The following is a 25,005-nucleotide window of genomic DNA, read 5'->3' as shown; positions in this document are numbered from 1 at the left end:
ACAAATGGAGGACAATATAGCATGTAAATCAGCAGTTTTGACAGCCACAAGGTTGTGGCAGGTTTCCATTACAGTCCTGGCTACAGTCTAGGAAGGGTACTAACATTTAAACAAGGTGCCCAGGTGCTTGGAAGTTATGCCATGAGAAACACAGTATTTGTGTGAATGTTAAGGTGAAATAAGTCAATTTGGCTGAGACATTGGTCATCATACCTCAAGAGCCAATTTTGTGTCCTCTGCTAAATTTAACCTCTTCACAAAACAAGTGGCTCTATCAACCAAACAACGGATCTTTTTCTTCTATAAAAATGAAAGAGAAAATTATTTTGAGTGTTGCAGTTGAGCTGGGCTTAGAAAGGGTCCTTTTGAGAGTGCACTTCATTCTTCCAGTGTAGCTGTTACCTGAATCACAGTAGCTTGCTCTGAAGGTCTTGATTTTGCCAGAGAACCCCACACACTGTTGTTGTATAGTCTGGAGCAGCCATTCCTGTGTGAACTCTTAGGCTTTTGTCTTAAAACAGCTACATACTGGAATGAATTTCTGTGTATGTTCTTTTTATTGCAGGTAGTTTCTTCCTTTTCAGTTAGGCTGTTTGTTCCAATGCCTTTGTGGCAGAATTGCCCTGTAGGTTACTTACGTGCTCAGTGGCACAAGAACGAATACTTCTTGTTGCACGTCATCCCAGATGCAAAAACGTCATCTTACTGCTTTTCCCTCCTCTCTGTGTTTTTTTCTGTACCAAATCAAATATAAAGGAAAAGGGTTCTGAAGTTCTTTATTTTAGTTACAGAAATGAATAAGTAATACTGCTTTTTCCTTTGGAGATATCCAAGAGATGTTCCTTGATGCAAAAAGTCCTTTTGGCTTCGGTCCTTCAAAGTGCTGCTGGAGGTGTTTGTCTCTCACCAGTGCATTTTGTTCTGTAGTATGAAGGATGGAAGCCTTTGGAAGCAAGTTATTGACATGGAAACAGCTACTGTCTGTATTATTTGGCAGTTTAAGGCACTTCTCTGCACTTTAGTTAAAAAGGCTGAGTGTGTGTTCATTTACAGACTTTTTGATGAGATGAATTTGAGATGGATGCTGGTTGTGACACCTGCATTCTCTTGAAGGACTGAGCAGAGGCAGAAAGTTTCCAACCTTAAAAGCCTTGGTTTTTTAAAATGAAAAGAGTTTATGTAATTCCTGAGACGCGTTTCACTTTTCCTGAAAGTTTGTTCCTTGTATTTTCCGTGAACCAGGTTGTGTATATACCATTGCTTGGTAAGGATTGTCTCCATATTCCATCAAACTAATCTTTTTTTTTTTCCACACCACTCTCCAGATAGAGCTCTCCTGTGCTATTGGAGTTGTTGTGTGTGTATGGTGAGTGATGGAGGTGTCTACCTAAATACCCTTCCTTATGCTTCTTAAACAATTGCCACTAGGAGAGTGTGTTTTCTACCATGAGTATCTATCACTGCTTGCAAACAACTGTGAGAACAGTGAGAGCTATTGAGTGAACTGAGGTGTTTGGACAGGGTGGATTTTGATAAGTACTGGTATGAATTGTGTAAGCCTCTTACACATCAAAGGGGAAAATAATATTTAGGACCCAAGTCATCCACTGCAGAAGAATTTACAAGTAGTGATTAGGAAGAAAAAACTTTCACAAAATCCTTTGTCAGGATACCCTCTACCAGTCTGGTAGAGGAGCGAGCTGCTCTGCAGTGGTAAAAACTACAGAGCATGGGGTGGAATGGATGTACTCTCTGCCCCATCAGTGTCTTCCTCTCTGCATCTCTGCTTCTTGCCATCTACCTTCTGGTTTGCGTCCTAAACATTCACTAAGCACTCCATAAAAAGCCACCTCAAACTCAGTAGGAGACTTATCACTGCATAACCTGGATAAGCAGGGCTCCCTGCTGTGAAGATTTAGGACGCACGTATGTCAATTTAGGGAAGTGATATAGGGAAAGAGAACAACATTTTCTTTTCTTATTTTAAACGTCACTGTAAGGGAAAATAGCAGATTGTAGTTATATGAGGACATATATTTTTATTTCCCTTAAGATAGACATTGGGGGGGTGGGTGAGGGAGAGAGAAAGAGATGGCCAACACATGTGCTAATTAAAGAATCCAGTCCTTCAGCATAGTGTGCACCACCATGAGCCAAGTGTTTCTGGAGGAAGGAAGACCAATGCAATTAAACATGTCATTTTTTGAAGGACAGATTTATGTTACTGCATGTTAAATGTGCATTACATTCTTTCATATACAGTAGAAGAGATGTTTAACTTACAAACACGTCGCAGGCAAGAAGATATTCATACAACGGTTTGAAGTTAATGGAATAATTCATGTGCATCCACTGTTCTAGGAATGTAAAATCTGAACTTATTTGAGGCAGCTGAGAATAACTCAAATGAAAATAAAAATTAGCCACGCTGCTACATGAAGGAGCCACGTAAGACTCTATTTCAGCAAAGATGCTCACACAGCTCCTGAAGGGCACATCTTCTGAACAGTTCAAGAGTAAAGTACTGCTCAGAGTGTTGTCAGTTTGTAGAGAAGAGAGCGTTGCTTTTTAGCAGCCATTCTTATTCACACTGAGTAATTCGTTACTCCGTCACCAGTCTCACCAACATGGATAGAATTGCTTCTGAAGAACTAGAGGTGGGTGGACGAGCAGTATCCACCCCTCAGTGGAAAGTGTTCTGTGTGGATGCTGAGAAATGCATTGAGATATTTACCTTGGAGAGAGGAAAACTTATATAAAAGCTGATCCTAATAAACATGTAGTGAGCAACTGCGGAAATGAGATTGGTGAAAGGGTATGAAGAGAAAATAAATAAAACTAATAGCAGCTGCTGTGTTAGGGGCTTAGGTCTGTTGAAAGTATGGGTTTATGTTATTTGAGAAATATTATAAACCTTCTAGATTAAGCAAAAGTCATGTGAGGGAGGGGAAACTGTGAACTTTCAGTTAAAGATTTTGTCAGGATGCATGGGCATAAAGGACATAAGGTCATGCATGCTACCCTGATTCTGGCATTTCCTAAGATTTGAATGTCTGAATTTGCAATCTTAATGTTTCTTTAAACTGTTTTGTGTGTGTAGCTATTTACATAGTGACCCAAAGCACACGTGACAGTTTACAGAAAATAGAGTAGAACTGTAGTTGTCAAGTGTTTGCAATCTAAATTTATTTAAGTCACAGCAGGAGCTAGTAACAAACAGTAGGGGTAACTGTTAAAAACATACTGCTTAGTGCTTAGGTAGCTGTGGTAACCATAGTATGTTCCTAAAAGTAGGTAGGAGACCAGAATTTAGGCAAAAATACTACAATTTTAATGAAGCTGGGAATGCTGGGAATCTAATCTGGCTACACTGAATGCATGACTTTGTGTGGTTGGGTTTGTTATGGTCAAGTCATAAAGGACATGCACAGATTTTTGAAGATGCTGGCCCAGGCTCCAACAGCCTGAGTTGGTTCCAAGTTTACTAACAAATTTCTTTTGATACGGTAAGTCATTTAGGGCCAGGTTTTTCAAGGGCCCTGAAACAAATAAAGATACAGTGAGGCACTTTTCAAAATGAAAAGTCTCTACAGGCAGCTGTGGGTGCCTCAGTTTCCCATTTGGACAGTAGATACATTATTAGTTTCTTGTGATATGCTCATACTGGTTTTTGCATTGATAAGTTCTTCAGGGATGGTCTTGTTTCTGGATTTTCAGTGCCAAGTGTGAAGGTTCCCTGGTTTGGCTCTAGGTTAAACTTGGTTGGAGTTTCTCATGCTCCTAAAATACATTGCCATTATGGAAGATCTGTTACTGTGGTCATTATGAATTAGAGAACCTTTACTTTCTTGGACTGTTTGAACTCTTGTGCATCAGCTTACTTAAGAGGTGTTATTTCTCACAAACTAAATGTCAAGTGGTGCGTCTTTCAGTGTAACATGGGCTTCCCTTTTGCTCCAAATCACTTGTCAGAGATATGAAAGTATGAATTCCTTGACTGGTGAATCAACTGTATAGAATATTTTGGTCTCACGACATTCGGTTTGTTTCTTTGTTATTTTATGTGCATTATGTGCCTTTTCTGTGTGTACCATGCACCTGCAGGTTGTCATGCAGTACAAGAATACTTCTGGTTAATGTGGCATTCAATTAAAAGGAAGATCAGGGAACTGTGTGATTGGTTGACATCATGGCAACAGTATGTGTAGTGAAAAAACAGGCCCTTGGAAGATTGTATCTGTATCATCCAAACTAACATCATAAAGTAGATGAGAAGTTACAAGGTGAATTTGTAGCCCATAAAATCTGTTGGGAATTTTCTAAGGATTTAAAATACAGTTTTCACCTTTAGGAAATTAGAACTGAGAAAAGGTAATAATGTAGAAAGACTGTCAAGTGGAGAATCTTGATAGCTGTGTACATTCTTAGATTGTTGAAGAGGTATTTCTTTTTATGGACATATGTCCATTAGCAGAACAGGGTCTGGAAAACAGTTCTGATTTGCAGTCCATTATGTTCAAATTAAAAATGCAGTATAGAGAAGTTACCATCCAGAAAACATTGGAAACTATGTAAGCCATATAATAAAAGTAATTAGAGAGAAGTAACTGACATAGTAATGGCTTTAAAAAAAAAAAAAAAGAGGGAAATACCCTTTGTGCCCTTCATGTAAAACTCAGGAGGGCCTGTATTTGGTGTCTCTTAAAACAGTTATATCCCAGCAATTCTAGTTAATAATAGTAAACATAACAAAAGTTAAGATGTAGTAGTTAAATGAGCCTTAAAAACGAAGAGTCCGTAATTTGCATTGTATTGTGTCAGGTAATGGGATTAAAATAAACTAATGTTTGCATTTATTTATATTTAGGAGAAAATGAAGTGTAGCTGTTTGAGTGCTGCTACATACATTCCATCCTGGAATGAAAATCACATTGTTTTGACTGCGTTATTTCTGTATCCATGCAAACCATCTTCATCACTCTATAGTTCTTACCTCCTTAATGCAACCGGGGTTGTGTCATTTGAAATTAGTGGGTTTAAGGCCCCTTGGAGAGATAAAGAGGAGCAGCGATTTGAAAAAAATGAAATGCAGCAATCAGAGTTAAGAAGAAAGGGCATTTTCCTGGTAAATGTTTTCCTAAATGGGAATTTTTCAGTGTGGTGTTTTGCTCGTGTATTTGGCAGTCACTTGGAATCAAGTGCAGACTTGTGCTACATTGTGGGCTTGGCAATGACAATTTGTGTGTGTGTGGTGCTTTAGTTATATTAGCCCTGGAGGCAGAGTTAACACTTGCAGTGGGACAAGAGTATTTGCAGTCATCAGAGAACTTTGCAGTCAGCTTCAATAACATCACTCCATTTTTTTCACTTTTTTTTTAACATTTTTTTTGGCAGCAGAGCTCTTAGTAGAACCATCTGTCTTTCTATTAGTGTTTTTGAGTCCTGTTTTGAAGCTTCTTTGCTTGGCAAAGTCACTTTCATCCTTGGAAACCATTTAAAAAAAAAAGTTCTGTGGCTCTTTGCCGAAGAAGAGTACTATGCAAAAATTCCACACGGCTGTTCATTTTTGTTCTAAAAGAATATAGTTACTTTGTCTTTGTCTTTAAAAAAAAAGCAAACCACAAAACCCCAAACAAAACAAACAAAAAATAAACACATGAAGAAAAGGCAGATATTGGGCTGTACTAGGATGACTGAGTGGGGATAGAGAACAAATCACATTTTATGTAATTTTTTCTCCAGCAATCCAGCTGAAAGTATGTATGTCTTACAGTTAACAAGATCAGAATAGAAAGGAAAATACTGAAGTAACAAAAAATGGATCAAGCTACTTCAGTGACTGGAGCTACATCTACTCCAGCTTCAGTCCCAATCTTAATCTCCCACTGCAAGAATTTCCGTCAACAGCAATCTTGAACTTCATCCCTGAAAATTATTTCAGACTATAAAGATACAGTCAGCACACACAGAGGTGTTGACAGGTCCTGGCATAAATTAAGAGGTTATCATCCCAAATTTCGTATCATTCTTATGCCTTGTAGCATCATTGGGTGAACTGAGACATCTCCTGGATTTTCAGGAGATTAAATTAAAATCAAATTAAGTGCAGATGCTGTGGTCTGAATTGTGGCAGCCAAGGAGCTCGTGCTGGTTCTCTTTTGCCAGTTCTGCTATGCAGGCAATAATGAAGGGAGTAACACCTTCTCATGCCTCTGCTCATAGCAGGTTGTCTAATTCTCCTAGTTTCTTGAGGCTGTGGATCACAAACTGAACTGCAGTCTTCGATAACATATCTGCCTCTGGTACCTTAGCTTTACAGTGCCATCAAAAATCTAGACGAACTCTCTTAAAACTTGAGTCAGTCTCCCGTTATTGACTGATCTGGTCAGTGCAGTGGGGTTTTTTAGTTAAAACTAGTCATTTAGCATTTTAATCTAGAAAACTTTTTTGTTTCTCATCTCTGTGAAATACAAAGATGATGTCCATTTCTACCAATTAAAACCTCTGACAGAACTGGGTAAAAGCAATAGTTTTAGATTTTAGTTTTAGTTGTGCCATGACCAAACTCCAGTTTTGATGACTAATTTCTGCATGTCCTAAGTCCCCTGCAGTATCCACTTAATATAATATTTTCCACTTCCTGACTTGCATGGTTGTGTACAGTTGCTGTGCAGAGTTGAACAGCTAATGCTTCAGACATAGCTGTGTTTTATTTCTGAATAAAATGTCTCAACCTTTTTTCTTACCATCTCAGAGACCTTATCTTACATCTGCACAAATAAGTACGTGTGTATGGGCAGAAAAATAGTACTGACTGTGCTGTTTGCTACTTATGCACTTGTTTTGTACTTCTTAGAGGAATGTCTTTGTGTTTGGGCTCAGTCAGGGTGAAAGCTACTGTCTGAGGCAGAGATAGTATTACACAGTGCAATAAAAGAGAAGAAAATACCACCCTACAGTCAAAAATAAGAGAGTCATCATGGGCTGGGGTGGGGTGGAGTAATTAAGTGGGACATAGGTATGCATATATGTTGAACTATATATGGAGGTATATGGATATAGCTATGATATAGATATGTGGAATCTTTTAGTTTATTTTGGATAAATGTAACTCCTGTGAAGTGTTTGGTGATCAAGATGAAGCTGAATAGTGGATGCTACTGGGACACCCCGTTACAGAGAGGCGTGTGCCAACCTGACCTCAGGGCAGAAGTAAAAGAAAGGGTGTTAGCAGACATTGTCTGCGGAAAAATTCCGTGTTTGATTCTCCCTCTCCTGTTCAGCAGGTCCAGGGTCAGCTGCCTCCATTAATGATTCCCGTATTTCCTCCAGACCAACGAACCCTAGCAGCAGCTGCACAGCAAGGATTCCTTCTTCCTCCTGGTTTCAGCTACAAAGCGGGATGCAGTAAGTCCTGTAGATTTTTTTTTTAGCTGGAAATGGGTACAGGGCACAGTTTCATGCCAGTCTGTATAAAAGTATCACCTCACTGAGGGACAAAGCCTTTAATTTGCAGAGATGAGGGTGAAACAGAGGATTAGTCGTTACCATATGAGAAAAGGTTGTCAGAGATGAATTATGTGTTTCAACATAACAGCAAAACGTTTCACACAGCAGGTAGATTTGTGCACCTTCTCTCTGACAGGTCTTTTTGACAAGTGAACATGCTCATGACCACACATACGAACTTGCATCTGAAGAGAAGCTATTTGAAACTTCCAAATAAATTTCAACACTGTTGTAAGAAAACATGTTTTTTCCTGAAGCAGCCTGCTTACTATTTGTGAACTGAGGGCCTATTCTAGTCTCTTTCTTCACACAGAACTCACATTAATCTCAACGGGGGTTCTACACAGAGATCAAAGATAGCATATGCCTTTCAGTTTGATGGACTAACACAAACTATGAGTGTATTTATGAGAGCCTAGCACTAAAAAATACAGCATCTATTTTTTTAATCTTTGAAAGATTTGTATTGTTCTCTACAATCCCCAGATTTTCTTTTAAATTTTATTTAAGCCTTCTATAGGATTTCATGTTCCTGTCAACAGGATGATAATAAATACAAGTTAAGGAATAGTCGAGGAACTGTATGTCCATGAATAGACTTAGCTAGAGCATGAATTTCATGGACTTGCTTTCATATTTGTGCTTATGCAACTCTTCTGCCATCCGTTTCCTACTGAGTTATCTAGGAGTTGCTTGTTCTACCCTTCTCTGTCTCTAGCATGGATGTTTAGCTTTATTATATCCATGTCAGTGTATGCATCTGTGTCATTGACTAACTCATGAATTCATCAGGTGTTTTGAATTACTCAGCACTTGCCACTGCAGCTGTTTCGTAAACTTGGAACGTAAAAAGATTTCTTTAGTTAAACTGGCTTAGCCACAATTTCAGATTTCTTTCAGTTTCTGAACATTGTAGATCTTGAGAGCGAACTGTTATGTCTTTGTCCTCTAGTACCTTCCCCTAAGATTGTACAGACTGGGACCACTACTGAAAATTATTGCTCAAAACACTTCATGTCCTTCAGCAGCTCCAGTGCCAAAATGTAGGCTCATTCAGTTCTTCCAGTGATTTCACATATGCAGTCCCTCTCTGCTGGGAGAAGTAGTGATTCACATTACAGAATGCTTAACTGAAAGCCACGCTGACTGTGAATGCTACCATAACTGTAGGCCTGGAAAAGGTCAGGAAAGCACCCTGTTAGATATATATGGCAGTTAAATTAGTTATGGCAGGTTAATGAAGTCCAGTTTGGATAGAAAGAGTTGAGATGGTTTTTTTCCCCTTCTTTTTACTGCATGCACATTAACTTTCTAAGATAGACCTATAGTTCCTCACATCTATGAAGTAGATATGACATTACATGTTTGTGTAACCTTGAAAATAAAAAAGAAAGAAAAAAGAGCAAAGTTGCTACTGCTCCTGGCAGTAAGGCTTGGAATTAACTGCATGCCAAGGTCTAGGACTGAGCAGAAGCCAGTGGAAAAACAGCTCTGTGTTTGGTGATTCCCTGGCACGTTTCACTGAATTTGACTGAGAAGCTGAGGAAAAGTGATAAGTAGTCCAAAGGATTTCTTCTTTTCACTCACAGTTTAGTATAAACAAAAAAGCATATACGGATTTAGCTACACCTAGAAAGCTTGTAGCAATGAAAAACCTAGCTGCCTTGAAACTACATGTTCACATCAAGTAATGTTTTTGACAGACCATTAAAATATATTTCTCCCCCTTTTCTGCTTGCCCTACTGTGTATCAGTCCACTTGACAAAGATGTAGTACAGTGTAAACCAAAGAGCTTTGGATAGAACTTTGTAAAGCACCTGAGCGATTTAGGAGACCAAATCTTCACTTGAAGAGTGACAAAGGCACCAGGATCCAAGTCTGAGGGATATTTAGGAAATGCTTGTACTGTAAACTTCATGCAGTCACCTGTGCTGGCTTGAACTGAGCCAAGTGGGTACCAGCACAGAACTGCAACAGGGAACATGGAGCAGATTAATTTGCTCAGCTTCTGAACAGGTTAAATGCCTAACTTTCACTGAGTTTGCTTTTGGATGCAAAGCCTTCTTGGAACTTCAGAAGACCCCTCTAGAAGCATCTTCACATGACTGCCATTCTGTGTTCTAAATTTAGTTTATGTGCCTTATGAAAATGGGCCTCGCTTCTACATCTTCCTGGCCTTTTTGGAAAACCTGCTGTTTTTTCTGGACTGATATATTTTTCAGAATAATTTTGTATGGCCGATTGATAGGAATTCTTTAGCAATGATTCTTTTATTTATTAGCATTAGCAAGCTGCACATAGGAATGATAAAAGTAGTCGTGGGACAATTCAGTTCCAGTCACAAATAACAGAAAACTATGAAAATTTTCTTATATTGTTCCTCAATAAAAGGGAGTTTTGAAAATTTGGGGGAGAAGGAAGAGAGAATTTTTGTGACAACCAATATTCATAACTAACTAATGATGCTGAGTACGTTGATTTTGGATATCTGTTGGGGACACCTTCAAAGGGAAATTCACACTGTTATGCACCCTACCCCTTTGAAAAGTCAGATCTTCAACAGTGTGCCTGAAAATCAGCAGCATGTGATCTAAGATGCTGCAGATCTCTCTCTAGTCAGCTGTGGAATTGGTCACAGCTGAGGGCTGGGTTGCTGCTGACTGCAGCCCCAGTGGCTGCAGAAAGAACCAATTGCAGCTGCTCATCACTGTGCCTCAAACTTCCAACATACAGGCCAAGCTTCTTGGTTAAGCACTCCCTAACTTGCTTCCATCCAGGCTGGGATAGCAAGGACCCTGTGCTAAAATTGCTTAAACTGAGCTGGCTCATTTTCATGGAAACGTGTTGGGAAAGGATTAAACAAGCAACTTGGTCACAGTGGTAACCTTTAGCTGGGAGCTGTGCTTGGAGATGGTGGGCTCTTCAGCCAGCACAGCTGCAGCTGGAAGAGGATGTGTGATCAAGCCTCGAGGTCAGCAAAAGAGAAAAAATGATGAATAGCTCGTTATACTGCTGTTCTGCTTTCATTCAGCTTAGATAATTAGATCAGATTAACTCAGTGCTTTCTGATTCACCTGTCCCTCCCAACAGAGGGTCAAATGTATGTCTCCCTGTGGTTTCAGAGAATGTATGTGGTAGGATTCCTCAGCCAGTGCTTTCCAACAGACTGGTGACTTACCCAGGGAGAGACTGGAAAGGATGAGTACTTTTTGCTCTGCGTGTACTTTGTTTTCTGAGGATTTGGCTGAAAACAAGACAAATATAGTTGTAGCAGTTAATAGCAGTGGTCTGTTTAGACTCCCCTCATGGCAGATACCTAAAGAAGAGTAGAAGAACAGGGCAGAAGTATGCTGATGCTTCATCCCCCTATGCTTTGCCAGGTTCCAGGGACTGAGGACTCAGGTACCTTCTGACTCACTGGTGGCATCGCTGTGTGATAGGTTTCTTCTGCTTGTGTTCCAGCCTGATTGAAAACATTCTAGCTAGATGAAATGCTCAAAAGAATACAACAATATCAATCTCTAATATGTGCAAAGCAACTTATTCAATTATACTTTTCCAAATATTTTTCAAAATTGGGTAAATACGGGGAGGAGAGGGGTAAATATTTTCTCCATGGTTACGTGGCAGGTCATGGTCTTTGGCTTCCAATTTGATGCACTAAATTCCCTTTTCTTTCTTTTTCTTCACAGCAGATCATGCTTGGGTGTGGCTTGGTTTTTCATTTTGTTTTGTTTTTTTAAAACAGATGGTTTGCATTACATAAGGGACAATTTACACAAGTTGACACTTCCCCTTTTTTCTCTATGGCATATTGTGTGGTGGTAAAGTTGGCAGAGATAAAGAGAGGAACTTCTATTAGGATTACATTTCTATTTGAGAAAAAGATTCATAATCTATGCTTCCAGTTGATTTTTAACCTCCATCCCTAGTTATACTTGCATATATAAAATAGTTAATATTATTATTTATATTTAATATTAATATTTATATTTAATATGATTACAACCAAAGTATTTATTTCTTATGAGAAAAATAAGTTGGCAGTATGTGATGGACTGTATTGTCCACAATTAGCAAGAAAAATACTGGTCACCTACTTACTTGCTCCATGATTAGTTATCCATGCAGTGTGTGTTATCTGAAATGTAAGTATTTTTACTTCTATGCAAACCTCTTTATATGTATTTTATTGTGCACATAATATGTATTTTTATACAGATGTATAATGCAAATCTTTTTATGAAGAGCTGATGTTTCAAAGTGGATTAACTAAGTTAGTGACCTACAGCATGAGCAGATGTTAGGAGTTAACCCCAGGATCCCAAGTATTTAAAATGGTTTAGCAGCAGATGAGCACCTTGCATTTGAGCTGATGTTGAAAGCAAACAGAGCCCAGTTAACGCATTTCCCAAAGCTTCTCCCACATTTGGGCTCTACAGATTGGTTCAGACCATTTAACCCTTTTTTTCTTCTCAGCCAGCATTCCATAACTACAGCTCTCACTAGATCAGCTCTACTTCTGATACTTAGTGGATAATAGACATGACTCCCAGCATTTTAGCAATGGCAAGTGAAATATCAGCTCTGCTGAGGTCTGAGGAGCTGTTGCTGTTGACTTCACTGAAGTCAGATTTCACACCAGATGATACAGATCTGCTAGGGCCACTCTTAGAAATAATTAGAATTTATTTAGAGCTAATTAATATTTGTGAAGTGCTTTGAAAGCATAAAAATGGTGTAAGTGATAGAAGAGGTTTTGTATTGTGCCCTTTAAAAACTGCATAGTTCTGCCTCTGAGGAGGCTGCTCTTCAGTCGTAGGTAGTGTGATCCTTTTATTAATGCACATATGTATAGATTTTTATGTGGAATACTAAGGCATGATTATATCTCCTGTGTAACAGATAATAAAGGGAACAAAATAAAGATTTAGGAAAGCAGAAGAGGCTGCGTTTGGGGACCTAGTTGCAGAAAAGGCAGAAGGAGTTAGGCTGAGGGTGTATTTTCAGGGTGTTCAACACTGGGTGTTCTTCAGCAAATGCAAGTATCAGAATGCACCGGGTCAGAGTGCTTCTCTGTGCTGCTTCTGTGCTTCTGCATTTGCAGCACTGTTCACAATTAACTCTCCACTAAAAGACACAGAATAGCCCAAACTTTGTCAAGAAGGCGGGTCTTCCCCAATCAGTGGTGCTAAGTAAGATTAATTTTGGAAACTGCACTCGATCACTTCTTAAACCATTTGATGATCACATTAAAAAGGAAGGGAGGTGTTGACTAACCACTTAGAGCAGCGTGGTATGTTGTATCAGTCCTGAGGCTTTTCAGTATGACTGAAGCTGTTGAATTCCAGAAAAGTTCTTCTCTGGAAGATGAAGAACAATAAACTTTGTTTTCTAAACTGAATTATTTGAGGATTTTTAGGATTTATTTTCTTTTCTCAAGAAACAATAGTTGATAAGTCTGTATTTCGAGGAGTGGGGTTTACCCCAAGTACATTTTCCAGGTTATTTGCAAATTCTCAGGAAAGCTTCTAAGTAGCCTTTTATTTGCTGATACCTATGTTATTTTTATGGAAATACGCCAGATTTTGGAAACAAGAATTCTTTTTCTTTGCCCGTTGCTCCTCTCCCCTGCAGATAATTTGTTGTAACAAATCATATTGTGTTCACAGTCAGATGTCATCAACACGAGGTTTCCTGAAAATGCTTTAATCGCTATTTCAACCATATCCAATTAGGGGGGAAAATGTGAATATACAGTAGGTACATTGTATGTGTCTTAGATATCAGCTCATTGGTGCTGGAAGTGTTCTAAATAAAATAATGCACAGAAAAGTTATCGATGAAATATCTAATTACCTTTCCAAATTGGCAAAAATGTGCAAGATGAACAAGCCAAGCCTAATAAAATTGAAATATGCTGAATTATTCATCTATATTCTGAACAGTAATTCTGATGTCTGATAAAAATGAAACTCTCAGTTAATTGGTTCCTCACACAGTACAATAAAATTAATGTTTAGGAGTTAAATGCCATAAACTTCCTCAGGGAAATTTGCTGATGTATCTCTCTTTTGTAGTTGATCACATGTTTCATTGTTTAATGGAGTATCATGTGGACAATCTTATAATTTTTCTTATGCTCAGTGTCCATGTTTCTGTCTTCTAAAGAGACTGAGTGCTAATTTCTGATTTAACTGTGTCAGCTGACACACAGGTCATTGGCAATCACCAAATCACAAGAAAAAAAAATATTGACATTGCTATGCTTTTATCAGAATGACAAAAATAGGAACCATGTGTTGTGAGGACCACATACTGTAGCTTCTTTATAAAGATGCTAGTCATCTTTCAGGGCTACTGTTTATGCCTTGGAAAAGAATGAGCATATGACTAAACCCTCATGTTCCCCCCAGGATAAGAAAAGAGTAATAGCATTGTGAATAGAAACAGCAAGAAGGAGGAATTTTTGGTAACAACTTTGCCTTTTAGCATACATGAGAATGTGTCAGTTCTGTAAGGTTGCAGATGCAACGGAAGGCATCAAGGCTGCACAATATAACAACACATCTAAAGACTGTTTCTAAGGGAAAGAATTCCATAGCTCCTGATCTCTGTGTGGGGACTTCTCACAATAATGCTAATAATAACAAAGCAGACAAGCAAAACAATGGGGTCCTGTAAAAACAGGCTGATAGTTTTAATTCTGTTTCTAGGTCATGAAAGATGTTTGGTGGTACAGCACTGTTATCCACATGTGCACAATCAGATAAAGGTGCTGATTTTTAAATTCATGGGCGTGCACAAATGGGTGCTCTGGAAATCATAGGATTATTCTGGTTGGAAGGGACCTTAGAAGGCTTGTAGTCCAATCTCTTCCTCCAAGCAGGGTCATCTAGGAGATAGGATCTGATTACTCAAGGCTTTATTCAGTTAGGGCTTGCAAACCTCCGAGGACAAAGAGTTCACAACCCTGTTTTGACAGCTTGTTTTAACATCTGGCTGTCCTCATGGGGAAAATCTGATCCTCTCTTGATTCACTTTATGTCCATTGGCTCTTGTCCTCCAACCAAACACTGCCAGGAGGAGCCTGGCACTGTCTTGTTGATCACCTCCTCATAGGGGTTGGAAGGCTGCTTTTAGGTCCCTCCAAAGCCATCCCTTATGTGTACTGAATTGTTTCTCTAAAATACAGAACAGACTACTCTCTCTCAGTCAGTACTGTCCAGACCTATCTCAAAGAAAATCAGGGAACTGGTTTGGATATCTTTTTGGAGGCCAGGTGATATCTTCTTCATACTCTTTTTCTTATTTATCTAACTCCCCAGTGCCTAGAGCCAGAAGTCAGGGAACACTGCTTTCACGGCTTCCCGTTAGTTTTACTACACATCCACCATCACACCAAAAAAAAGGAAAGGAAAATGGTGATGAGGTTGAGAATGAATGAGTGGTGAGAAGAGATGCAGTGGATTACCTATCAGTTAGCCATTAGCTGTGATTGTTCATTATAAATACACTTAAATGATAAATTGAGTGTAAAATTATTGTGGCTTTTTCTAGAACTTGTCAAAAATGGGGGGAAGATAATGTAAGACTCCTTTTCATTCAGCAGAAGCTACTATAAGGAAATGTTTATTCCGATATTTTTTCATGGAATTTAGTTTTAGAAATTATAATTTAAGAATTTGGTTTTGTTTCCTACTCCTTATATTCTTCACTCTGTTTTCTTTTTTTTTCTTCTTCCATGACCTCCAACATTTTTCATTTGCTGTCCCTGAAAGACAGGTAGGAGGAAAACAGTGAGTTTTTTAAAAATCATAGGAAATAAACGCCCTACTTCTCCTCTTCTGGTATCCCTTTTTTAAGAGAAGAAAATTTCAGGAAAAAAAAATCAGAGTGTTCTATTGTTTCATGTAATCAGGTTCAACTTAAAAATCCTGTCAAAACATTATCATTTAGCATTAGCATGTAGCTTGATTTATATAGCAAGTAAGACAATTGTGCCTGCTCTGAAGAGCTTGCAGCCTGTCAGGAGACAAGACAAGACACTAGGGGGGATTACACCACGAAGGAGAATAAATGAGATGAGTGACAGAAAAAGGAATACAAAAAGCATCCTAGGAGTTTGGGTGAATGGTGCAACACGCATAATGTTGGCTCCTGTGCTTCATTTTTGTTTGTTTTTTTTTTTTAAAAAAAAACCTTAACATTTTTTAATTTATTAAACTCCTTTGATAAAATTTTGCAAAACATATAAATGGTTTAAGAGCCACTGTTGTATTTCCACATCATTTAACATCCATGAACTTGGTAGCTAGTCAGTTGAAAATCAAGTTCCTAAACACAGGGCTGTTATTTTGTGTTTTGGGACAGGATGTCCACTTGGCTCTGTACCACAACTTACTTTCACAGAAAAGTGTTTTCAGTGGAGTATCATAGGAGAGTTCATAGAAAGAGTGGTTTGGAAGTGAATGTACTTCATGAAAAATCCTCTTGTAAGCAAGATCTTGGAAGATTATTTTGGGCAAGGATGAAGGTGTGATTTGAAATTGAAAGAAGTTGCAGTGCATAAATTATCAGGAAAGAGGTTCTGGGTATGTTTGTGGAAGACAGACCAGAAGAAGGATAGAGAAATAAAATACTGGCACAGAATTGAGGGTTCAACCTTGCATTCTTTCTTCCCTGAACCACTGGTATTCTCCTTTGCTCACAGTGTCCCCAACACCTCTAATGTACTCCATCAACTCCCCCACATCCCCTTCACTTCTTCAGGTACTGCATCACCAGTAAATTCTGTGCTCTTTTCATATAGTCAGCCTCAAATAATTCTGTTCTTCAAAGTGATGTTGCTGAGTAGCTGGGAAATAATTATATATTAGAGAATAATACATCAGCTAATGAAATAATTTTTAGCTTGTTCTCACAGTAAAAATCCTGGCCTTTGATCTGCTTCAGATTTTACCATATAGGGTACTAAAGAAAAACAACAGCAACAAAACTTCTCTCTGATGCTTTGTTTATAAGAAAAGTTCACACATAACAAGAGGCAGTTTGGAACATGAAAGAACTGCACAAAATATTTCTTTTGGTAGCTGAGAGATGCAGGGAGGTACACTACTGCGTGCATGCATGAGTAGATTAATAGTGAATTTTGTAAATGGAAATGTAATGTGGTTGTTTGAGAATTTATTGGTGTTCTCCGTTGTGCAAACTTCTGACTGGCTTGGGAAATATCTATTTCTATTAACTGTATATCTTGCCTCACATTCCTGAAATGTTCCTAGAGCTTGGGAAAAAAATGCAGCCACTCTTTACATCTAAAAATAAGATATTTACTGAAGATGTAATGAAATTGTTAAGACATGCATTTCCCAGACTTCAGAATTAGCTAGAACTGCTCAGTGAGAAACTTCATTCTGTGGGAATAAATTTATGGATAGTAGAAAGATGCATGATGTTCTAGAGAAACAGCAAGAAATGTATTTATCAGATAAGACCTGAGACCTTTGTTAGTAGTTTGAGGGGTGGCAGTTGCTCCCGCCCTGCATGATGTGAATATATAAGAGCTTGGTGTTATCATGGACAGGGACCCCAACCTTCCCTGGGAAGGGCACTGTCTGAAGAGTTGTCTGTGGGTTCTAATCTTGGCTCTTACACTGGCCTGTTGAGTGGCCCAAGCCCTGGCACGGTGTTTGAGCATATTCCTTGCTCTTTTGTGATCTGTCTCCTGTGCTAAACCACAAGATAGCAGAGGGTATTACCAAAGCATAACAGTGCAAAGATTCATGATAGGTTGCAGAAGGCTTTCATTTTTGTTTGCTGTTTTGGTTAGTTAAAATTATTGGGGAGCAGTGGAAAAATGAAAAACCCTTTAAGGAGTGAGCTAACAAAAAAAGTCTGGTAGACAGGCGAGCCTAGCTCTGCACAACTATAATCTGGTTTTAGGATGAGTTTTTGCTTTAGAATCCAGAAAAATTACATTAGCACGTATTGGTGTAGTAGTTGCTTTCTAGTAGGAGTCCCAGAAGCATTGCCTACACTTCCAAAGCAAGTGGTTGTGACCATGCATGTGGCCTTGGGATGTGCTTGTGGCCATGGGGACTTCAACATGTTCTTCTCTCATAAGCATCTCCTTGATATTTCTACCAAATGAACCATAAAGGGTAGGAATTACCACAACAGATGAGCATATGAGAATCTACCTGGCTGTTTAGGAAGGTGAGAAAAGTGGGATTTATAAATTAGCATGATGGGCTGAGGCTTACACATGTGTGTGGAGAGAAGAGGAATGCGGGACAGTGCATGGAAGCCGTCTTTGAATATGTACGTTTTAATACAAGTCATTCAAAACTAGAAATTTTAATTGACTGTAAGAATCAGTATCCTAGTGAGAAACTTTTCCCTCATTCTTTTTTTTTTCTTTTTTTTTTTTTGAGTTGAGAAACTAAAAATTTTGTGTTCTTTCATGGCTGGTTTTTGATCAAAATGTCCCCTTCTAGAGAGGAGACTTTCAGAATGCTGCTGAGATTAGCCTGTGGGCTCCTAGTGGTATGGAAGCAGACAGACACCATTGACACTGACTCTCTGACTACCATCTCTTTTTTCTCTCTGTCTTCACATGTTTAAGGCCCACGCCTTGAGTCACAAGATAACTCTCCAGAAAATTTCAAATCAGCGAAATTAATAGTTTCAGAGAAATTAATGATATGACAAGGAAAATGGGTGCCTCAGTTAAAGCAAAATAAAATTGGAAAGTGTAGAACAATGGCATCCTCTGGGGAAAAAAAACGACCAAGTCAGGGAGTCTGTTACCCATTGACAAACATAAATAGAGAGGTTGTGGCCTGGTGCTGATGCAAAGACAATTGTGGATGGGGATGCCTGGGTGGACCTTTGGGTTCTCATTGCTTGGCTGGTAGGCCTTGAAAGACTGTGAGGCTTCAGTCAGCAAAGAGTTAGTCAAGATGTTCTTAAATGTAAGCATGCACACTTAATTTAAGTTAAATATCTGTTAAGGTGCCTTGCCAGCCCGTTTTTTTGCTAGCCCTTCATTTTTAGAAGTTGTCGTATTTAATTCTTAACAGGAGATCAAAATGCTTGAATGAAAAGATCTCTGTAAAGAAGGTTGCATTATAAAAGGGAAAAAAAATATTAGCAGTTTTCCTGAGTGTGTTTATGCCAACTCAGCTTATTGCTAACATTTAAAAAACATTAGATAAATTTCATTCTCTTTGTTTTCTGTAACTAAGGCTTGATAACATTATAAACTTTAATTCAATAATAACTAATAATGCTTGTACAGAACACCCCGCATTGCCTTCTTGTCTTTTCCCCCCCCATTCATTCAAAAAAGCACAATCAAGGGAAAACTTTTAATCTGCCTCTCTAATAAAATGCACAGGAACATTTAGGTAGATTTTTCTGATAAAGTGTTCTGCCCTTTCCATAGTCTCATTTCAAGTGACTGTTTTAATAGTACAGAAATCATGCATGTCACCAGAACATAGGGACATACAGAAATGCTCTGGTGAACCTTATTTCAGTGGGAAGTGCTTAAACTTTTTATCATTTGGAGAAGCAATATAGTGTGTGTAAGATTTTTTATTATATTTTACCAGTTTTCCTACTAATTTTGTGCACAGGCTAGTATGAAGTTTATTTTAACAAATCAGATATGTAAGGAGTGACCAAAAGTGAGTACTCCATAACATTAAAACATACCAGTCTCCATCTCAATTTTTATCATCTCAGGTAATTTTCCTTTATAAATGACCACAATTTTTCCTATCTCATCCAGCACAATGCAGTTCTTACTAAGAATGAAGTAGTTTTCCCTCAGAAGCAAAATTGGATCCCAGGTCATGAAGTGGAGTTGGTGCAGGGATTTAGGGATTTCGGAGGCTTGTATCTGATTTCCTTAACTTCACATGCTTTTTCCTGTTGTAGGATCAAACCCTGACACTAAAGTGAGATTTTTTTTTCTCACCTGAAAGAAAGCAGAGTAGTCAATTGAGTGCCATTTCTGCTCTGCATGAGGCTCAGTTTACTAACAGTGAGCGGAGTTTGGTTAACTTCATATTCTGGACAAGCTTGTAAATTTGTCCCCTTCTAATGCTGTGATCTTATCAAGGTTGTACTGTTTTCCTTTTCTTCTCCTCCACCCCCATCTTCTTTCTTTCCTTTTTTTTTTTTTTAAGTGCAGCCTTCTGATCAATGTGCACTTTTTTTTCCCATTTCCCTAAATACATCATGAAAAAGGATGAGGTTTCCGCCTTAATTGCTTGTGCCTTTTATTCACATTCCTCTCTCAGCCAGAATTGTGAAAAGAGTGTTAGTAAAAGGCTGCACAATAGAGCTTTTCATTAGGCCTCAACAAGGCACACAAAAGAAGGCTTTTGGAAAGAGTGAATGCAGGACTTTAATTTGCAGGTGGAGAGTAGATAAAAGGTGCTGACGCCTCTATTATTCTCTTACTTAGGTGACCCCTACCCCGTTCAGCTGATCCCAACTACCATGGCAGCTGCTGCCGCAGCAACACCGGGCTTAGGCCCACTCCAACTGCAGGTAAGTCCGAGCACAATGTAGAAGAGGCAAAGGTTAAGTAAATATGAAAACCAGTTTTCTCTTCCATTGCAACACAATGCAATTAAACGGGGGTTTGGGGCTGTTCTTGTCTCGTAAAATTTGCATCTGAAGCAAAAGAATCGTCAAATGATACACATTTTCCTTTTACCTTCCAGGAACTTCTTGTTATGGTTTTTGTGTCTTTATTGTCAATTTAACTACTTTTAGGTTTGTACTTTAAATTTCTGCGTAGTGGCATGTTTGCTTCTCTTATTGTTGCAGTTTAACCCAGCTGGCAACTAAGTACTACACAGCCACTCACTCACTCCACCTCTCCAAAAGTGGGATGGGGAGGAGAATCAGGGAAAAAAGAGGTGAAACCCATGGATTGAGATAAGAACATTTTAATAATTGAAATAAAGTTAAATATAATAGGAATAATGATAATAACAACAATAATAGTAATGAATGTAATGAAAAGGAGAGAGAGAGAGAAGTAAAATACAAGAACAAGTGATGCACAGTGCCATTGCTCTCCATCCATTGACCAATGCCCAGCCTGTCCCTGAGCAGCAATCAGCCCCTCCCGGAAAACTACCCCCAGTTTATAAACTGAGCATGACATTCTCTGGTATGGAATATTCCTTTGGCCAGTTTGGGTCAACCATCTCAGCCTTGCTGCCTCCCAGCATTTTGAACAGCTTCTCACTGGTGGAGCATGAGAAATGAGAAATCCTTGGTTTAGGGTAAGTGCTGTTTAGAAACAACCAAAGCATCAGTGCGTTATCAACATTATTCTCATCCTAAATCCCAAACACAGCTACTGAGAAGAAAACCAACTCTTTCCCATCCAAAACTGGGACACTTTTCCATTAGATCCTTCTGATGCAGGCTGTAATGCTGGCTAGGTGTAAACCACCAAAAGGAAATGGATTGCCAGGCAGAAAAGCTCTGTCCTGACAAGCACTTTTAAACTGCTTAAAAGTTGTTTACATGATTATGTCCATTTAGACCATAAGCTCTTCAGAGCAATGACTGGCCCCTCCTACAGTGTTTTATGGTACTCAAGCATTTTAGGCACTGCTGTAGTGCAGATAATTAATGATTATCCTAATTTAACATAGACAATTAGAAAACAGGTGGAAAGATACTAAAGAATTTTTTTTTCAGCTACGTGAAAGAGTTGGTCTGGTAGCCAGATGTATATGATTTTCAAACTGCTGATACAATTTTAAATTTTGAAAGTATTAGGGTGTCCATGAGTCTTAATGACAGCAGTGCAGATGTTCCTCAGATATTACTGATCAGCCACACAACCCTTGTCAAGTCATTGGAATTAAGCAAATGTGATGTCCATTGCTGCAGTTTGGATTTTGCTACCTGCCATGTATGCTTTGCTGGCAGGATGAAGCTGAGTAAAATTTGGGACTAAAAGGAAACCAAAATCCAAATCATCTGTAATTCTGCATGATCTGGATTGACGCTCTTTTCTAGAAACAAGAAAAAAAAAAGTCCAGTGCTCTCCATCGCCAACGAGTCTCTCTGCTCACTATTATTTGCCAAGTCACATGGAAACAGCAGAGCTTTATACCTGCTTGGAAAGGCTCAGTGTTTATAACCAGTACGTGTGAAATGCATTCTCAAACTCTGCTTGGCCCACATCAGTATGAAGTAGACATCAGTAGATATTTCAGTTGTTTGGCCAGCGTACGAGAGCGTGGGACACAGTCCTGGGGAGGATCTTTTTTTTTTTTTTAAATTTTATTTTAACACAGCCAGCGGAAGTTAGCTGAGTTTCACAGAAATAGCTGCCAGTGTGTAAGCTGACACATTCCATGCACCACAGAGGTTAATACATTCATTCCTATTGTGCCTTTGTATGAAAAGCTACACTGTCTGTGTGTTAGTTTCTGATTCTGTGAGTTACAAATACCGTAGGCGGCTTAAGAATCATGGGAGCCATAAAAGTCATCCCTTTGAAATGAATTTTGAGGAGTAACGTCAGTATTGATAAAGTGCTTATAATAGCCAAACACACATGAACAGACATATGGAAGAAAGAGGGGGGGAGAAAGGAAAAACAAACATGGAGCTAGCTAGCAATGAGAAAACAGAGGTCTGAGTCTAATTATTATTCTTCATTCAGGCTAGCCCTAAAATAATCTGTCAGTGCTCCAGTAAGTTGGGAGAATGGTTTACTTTCATTTCAGGACCATCTTTGGGCTGTATCTGTGCATGCTGTGGGCTGAAGTATTCTGATTAAAATAGGCTTTGTCACAATGTCAGTTTTCTTGTTAAAAGGTGGGCTTTGTGCAAATGTGACTGACTTCATAAATATCTTAGGATGAGTTTAGGTTGTGGAAAATTTGAGAACCTCAAAGGCCTCTTGTTTCTGTGCAATGAAGAACATTAAAATGAAAATACTGAGCAAATTCACCTATGTTGTTTTGCTGCATGTTATTTAGTCTGGAATTAAAGGGAGAGTTTGGCAGCCACTCAGTGGTAAAAGTTCAAATTACTGACTCTGTAGACTCCCTTGAATCTTTCAGACTCAACCTCTCAGGCTATGTTTATGATGGAAAAAAATTAAAGTTGTCTTTCTTCGTGTGTTATTTTCAGCTATCAGTACAACCTGTCTAGTAGAAATTTGGCATACCACCTAAATTCTTGTGACATTTGAAAGAGCCAGGCTAGATGCACTTTGAGAATGGTTTTATCATACAGTGGTACTCAGGATGGCCACTGAGCTATGCTAACATGACTGGAGCTGAATCTAGTATAGCTGCTAACCTAGAAAGATTATGCCTTCCAAACTCTGTACAAATCCAGTTCAGCTCAGTGATGATGATGACTTTGTTGAGTCACAAAGAAACATTTGTGATGTTTTTTTATGAAGAATTGGCCCAAACCCACCTTTAAATGGCATTGCACTCTCTTTCAAGGGGGAACTCTTCTTACTTCAGACATTCCCGTGCATTACATATAACCACAGTGTTCCCTACAAACCCTCTGTCATCTGGTCATCAGACAGTAAAAGGTCAGGAAAGTACAATGTTCCTTCTTTTCTTCTTTTTCTATCCTCCCTATCACTCATCTTTCAGACTTTGTGTACTTAAAGCAGTGGTTTTCAGGGGAGATCAAAGGACCTGACACAATGCTCAGTTTGTTGCTCCCAGCAGAATTTGGTACACAACGTTATCTTAGTGAAGACAAAGCCAAGGAATTTTTCTTGTTTGTTTGTGTAGCGATAAACACGTCTTTGTTATTTCATTAGAGAATTTTAAGTCGGGTCATGGCTTTAGTAGCGTACCATGAGATCAACAGGAAGTACCTTTTTATCCCTGGTTGTCAGAAATTGAATTTTCTTTTTGTAAATGAAATGCACACTGTATTTATAGAAGAACAGCTAACACCTGATTGTTTTCCAGTGGCAAAGAAACTCTTTATCAGTGAAAATGTAATCTCTCATTTTGAAATCCCCTGTTGATTCCCAGTGAAATCTGAAGCCCTCCATTTCTCTCCCTGCCTTTTGAGTCCACACTGGGATATACAGATTCTGTCATCTGATATCTGCCACAATTAGCCATACATGATTGCCTTTATTTTCAGTATCCACAGAGAGACTAATGACTCAGTGAGAATGGAAACTAAAACTTACATTGTTAGGTGTTGCAAAAGGAGTAGATGGATGGGACCATGTTGGAGAAGCTGGAACTAACATGATGCAAATGTGAACCTGTCCTCTGATAAAGTGCTACCTATCAGCTGCATATTCACTCATTCCCACATTTAATGACATAAATGCCATTTGAGAAAAAAATAAGTTTTAGCTTTCCTCTGTTAGTGAGAAGACTCGGTCCTGAATGTTGTGTGAAGTGTCATTTTAGAATACACTCTCATTGCAGTAAAATCCCTCTTGGTTAGCATCTGAGTTTCTTCTGTTAGTTTTTTCCCTCGTAAATATCATATGGTCTTGTTCTTCAGGAGGGATGCAGCATGGTGATTGTTTCAAATGAACAAGGACAAAACTGAGCACAACCTTGCCGCTGTGTTCTACTGACTGAGGCTAATGAGTCCAAAGTACTGCTGTATGCCTTATATGAACACTATGTTTTCCTATATGGTTTGGCAGATGAGGCAGTTAAATTCCTCCATCTTGAAGATCAACATTCAAGGCTGTAAGCATAGATATCATGTAACAAGTTTTACACAAGCTAAACTGAAGTGATTATTCTAATACCGGTCATCTCGGGCATCACTCTTATGAAAGAGATGATTCCAGAAGTCTGAGCAAATTCAGTATGACATTATGTCTGATAATTTCTTTTCTGATTAAAAAAAATATTTCCTGCGTGCTTTCTGAGCATTAGGAAACAAAGGACCTGATTGCACGATCTGAAAACTGATAGGAATCCACACCATTGGGAGTGCAAATGGTTCAGATTTCCCAGATTGCTTGTTTGATAACCAGATAGTGACAACGACTGATTAATTGGCAGTAATACAAATGCTGTATATACCCATAACTACATTGAAAGATCATACTGGATGTATAATGACAGCTGCCCGTGTAGTCTTACTGCATGGACATTTTGTGTCCTGTCAAAACAGTACAGTAGTCTGATGTAATACAGATTTCCTGCAAACATCTGCTCTTGGAAAAAAAAACACCCCAAAAGGTTTTTTGAGTGCAGACCTTTTTCCAAAGAAAAAATTTTCTTCCCTGTTCATCTTAGCATGAAACAGGACATCATAATTATTTTGGTTGTGTTCAACATTATGACCAAACCTGTCACTGTATGAATCAGGAGAACTTCATGTTAGTGTACAAGTTTGAAAGCATTTTAACTGGGTCTCAGTCCTGAACACCAGTCATTAGAAAAGTCATGATTTGTTCTCGTTGGCTATTTCTATAAAGATGATGAGTAAAT

At 38.7% G+C, this 25,005-nt stretch overlaps 1 protein-coding gene across 17 annotated transcripts in view; it reads left to right on the top strand.

The window, feature by feature from the left end:
• The window catches only part of SOX5 (SRY-box transcription factor 5), a 636,847-nt gene that overhangs the window by 525,585 nt on the left and 86,257 nt on the right, over positions 1-25,005 (top strand). For 12 of the 17 annotated variants that reach the window (XM_051784935.1, XM_051784934.1, XM_051784936.1 and 9 more), the window contains 2 exons: positions 7,284-7,407; positions 19,989-20,074. In XM_051784935.1, the coding sequence (XP_051640895.1) occupies positions 7,284-7,407; positions 19,989-20,074 (210 nt within the window). The remainder of the gene's footprint in view (positions 1-7,283; positions 7,408-19,988; positions 20,075-25,005) is intronic. The other 5 variants (XM_051784944.1, XM_051784942.1, XM_051784929.1 and 2 more) reach the window with 1 other exon arrangement.

This window comes from Manacus candei, unplaced genomic scaffold (genome assembly GCF_025592945.1).
Source record: "Manacus candei isolate 608988 ecotype Guabito, Panama unplaced genomic scaffold, ASM2559294v1 h1tg000018l, whole genome shotgun sequence".
Classification (NCBI taxonomy): domain Eukaryota; kingdom Metazoa; phylum Chordata; class Aves; order Passeriformes; family Pipridae; genus Manacus; species Manacus candei.
Note: the sequence above shows the minus strand (reverse complement) of the source record. Positions and strands in the feature narration are given on the sequence as shown.